We start from the raw sequence: 2,134 nt of genomic DNA on the forward strand, positions 1-2,134 counted from the left end.
CTTCACAACCACCATCTGGCACCTGGGATTCCTCGCCACTTTCCATCGCTCAGAGGTGAGAGGGGCAGAGCTGGTGTGACCCAGTTCTTCGGAAACTTTCAGCCGATCTCCACCATCCCCCCATCCCGAAACTCTTGAATCATCCATCAAGCCAGAAAACTACAACGGCCTCTGCCTAGCCTTTGGAACTGGAAAAGAGGCGAAGCAAGAAAAGCAGGACCAGGAGGTTCGCATCTTTGCCCTACCGCCGCCCAACCGCAGCGGACGCAGAGCCGCAGCGCGGCCGGAAGGGGCCGCTGTTTACTCAGAGCAGCGGCCCAGCCGCGGCCGCGCCCGCACCTCCCACGCCCCTCCCGGCCCGGCCTCGCCAAGTTCCTACAGCCCCTGGTCGAGCGGGCGCCGGGAACGAGCACCTCCCGGGAGCAGCAGACGGCGCAGACCAGCCAGGCTGCGGCGCAAGTCGGAAAGGCTCCTCCTGGGAAACTCTCACCGGCCGGGGACTTGGGTAGGAGAGAGCCAGCAGCTCCGGGGCGCGCAAGTCTGCAAGTGAGTGCTCCGCTCGGCACCTGTGCCTCTCGCGCCACCCGCCTTCCCAACCCCTCGGACCCGCGCCTCCCAGGCGCCCTCCCGCCCCGGCGATGAATCCCGCGCTGGGCAACCAGACGGATGTGGCCGGCCTGTTGTTGGCCAACAGCAGCGAGGCGCTGGAGCGCGCGATGCGCTGCTGCACCCAGGCGTCCGTGGTGACCGACGACGGCTTCGCCGAGGGCGGCCCCGACGAGCGCAGCCTGTACATCATGCGCGTGGTGCAGATCGCCGTCATGTGCGTGCTCTCGCTCACCGTGGTCTTCGGCATCTTCTTCCTCGGCTGCAACCTCCTCATCAAGTCCGAGGGCATGATCAACTTCCTGGTGAAAGACCGGAGACCGTCGAAGGAGGTGGAGGCGGTGGTCGTGGGGCCCTACTGACCGGCCCTCCGGCCCCCGCGGCGGCCGCCCCACACCTCCCCACCTCGCCAGCCCGGCCGCGCGCCCTGACCGTCCGAGACTGGGCGAAGCAAACCTGTCGGAGTCAATTGTTTCTCTCGACTTCTGCCTTTCGGGATGAAGCGACCTGTTTCTCGCTCGCTCTTTGGAAGTCCCCGTGCCTGGCTGTAGGAGGAGAGCGCCCTGACTCTAGACCGAGCAGCAAGTGGCAGGAAGAGGGAGATTAGGGCGCAAACTTGGGAAGCTGCCGCTAGCTTGGGATGCGGGAAAACCGACGGGGCAAAGGCTCTTCTCCACCCGCAGGTGGGCCAAGCTCTGGGGGCAGGTGGAGAGGGCGGGCAGGGGAGAGACCCAACAGCACCGAACGCCCGGCGGCCTGGAAAGTGGCCCGTGCGTACGCCACGTAACAAAACTCTGCCTTTCCTCCCAGCCCTGGCGGGAGAGGCGATAAATACCTTTGCTTGATTGCAACGTGCCGTTTTAAGTTTTGTTTTGTGTGTGTGTGTGTTTGTTTGAATATAAATATTTGATAACTCTTTTTCTGCCCCAGTGACCTGTTTGCCTGCCCGGGAGTTAAGGGTTTTGTCATCGTGGGGAAAAGGGTGGGGGAGGGGGAGCTTGCGAATGTGAACGGGGTGAGTTGTTTCTTTTATTTCATTCACAACTGGGTCTTTGGAGAGGGGGGCTGGCGCCCCAGCTGGCCCCCGGCAGAGACCCGAAGTAGAACTCTGTATGTAGCTCGTGACTGCACGATTTATGCCACAAAAGTGCTCTTGACATTCGTGACACCGTTTTGACTCTTCTTTTTTTTTTTTTTTCGTGTTTAACATTTCCTTAATAAATGCAATATTTAAGTGTGTTTTTTCTGGCCTCTTGGTGGTCCTTGTGCGCTCCCTGCAGAAGGGAACGGGTCCAGGGAATTCGCTTTGGAGAGCTGTGATTCCACGCGTGGTTCCCACCGAGGGACGAGACAGAGTCCTGAGGCCAGTGAGACGTGGCCAAACCTCAGGCACAGGAGGCAGCATCCTTTGTCTCCTCGGACAGTTAATATTTTATATTTCATTTAGACTCAGCGCTTCAGCCAGGCGAGAGGACAGGAGGGCCAGTGGGAACATTACACTTCCCTGCAGGCTCAGGCTGCGGGTACA

The 2,134-nt window shown here is 60.4% G+C and overlaps 1 protein-coding gene across 1 annotated transcript; it reads left to right on the forward strand.

Annotated features, from left to right (window-relative positions):
• The first annotated feature begins 467 nt into the window (after positions 1-467).
• RPRM (reprimo, TP53 dependent G2 arrest mediator homolog) lies at positions 468-1,521 on the forward strand. The gene has a single exon (XM_079782958.1). The coding sequence runs from the start codon at positions 639-641 to the stop codon at positions 966-968; it is 330 nt and encodes a 109-aa protein (XP_079639084.1). The 5' UTR covers positions 468-638; the 3' UTR covers positions 969-1,521.
• The last annotated feature ends 613 nt before the right edge of the window (positions 1,522-2,134 follow it).

This window comes from Cnephaeus nilssonii, assembly GCF_951640355.1.
Source record: "Cnephaeus nilssonii genome assembly, chromosome: 10".
Lineage (NCBI taxonomy): Eukaryota > Metazoa > Chordata > Mammalia > Chiroptera > Vespertilionidae > Cnephaeus > Cnephaeus nilssonii.

Excerpts from the sequence above, each read along its gene's own strand:
- RPRM (XM_079782958.1), top strand. The coding sequence starts at position 639 with ATGAATCCCGCGCTGGGCAACCAGACGGATGTGGCCGGCCTGTTGTTG.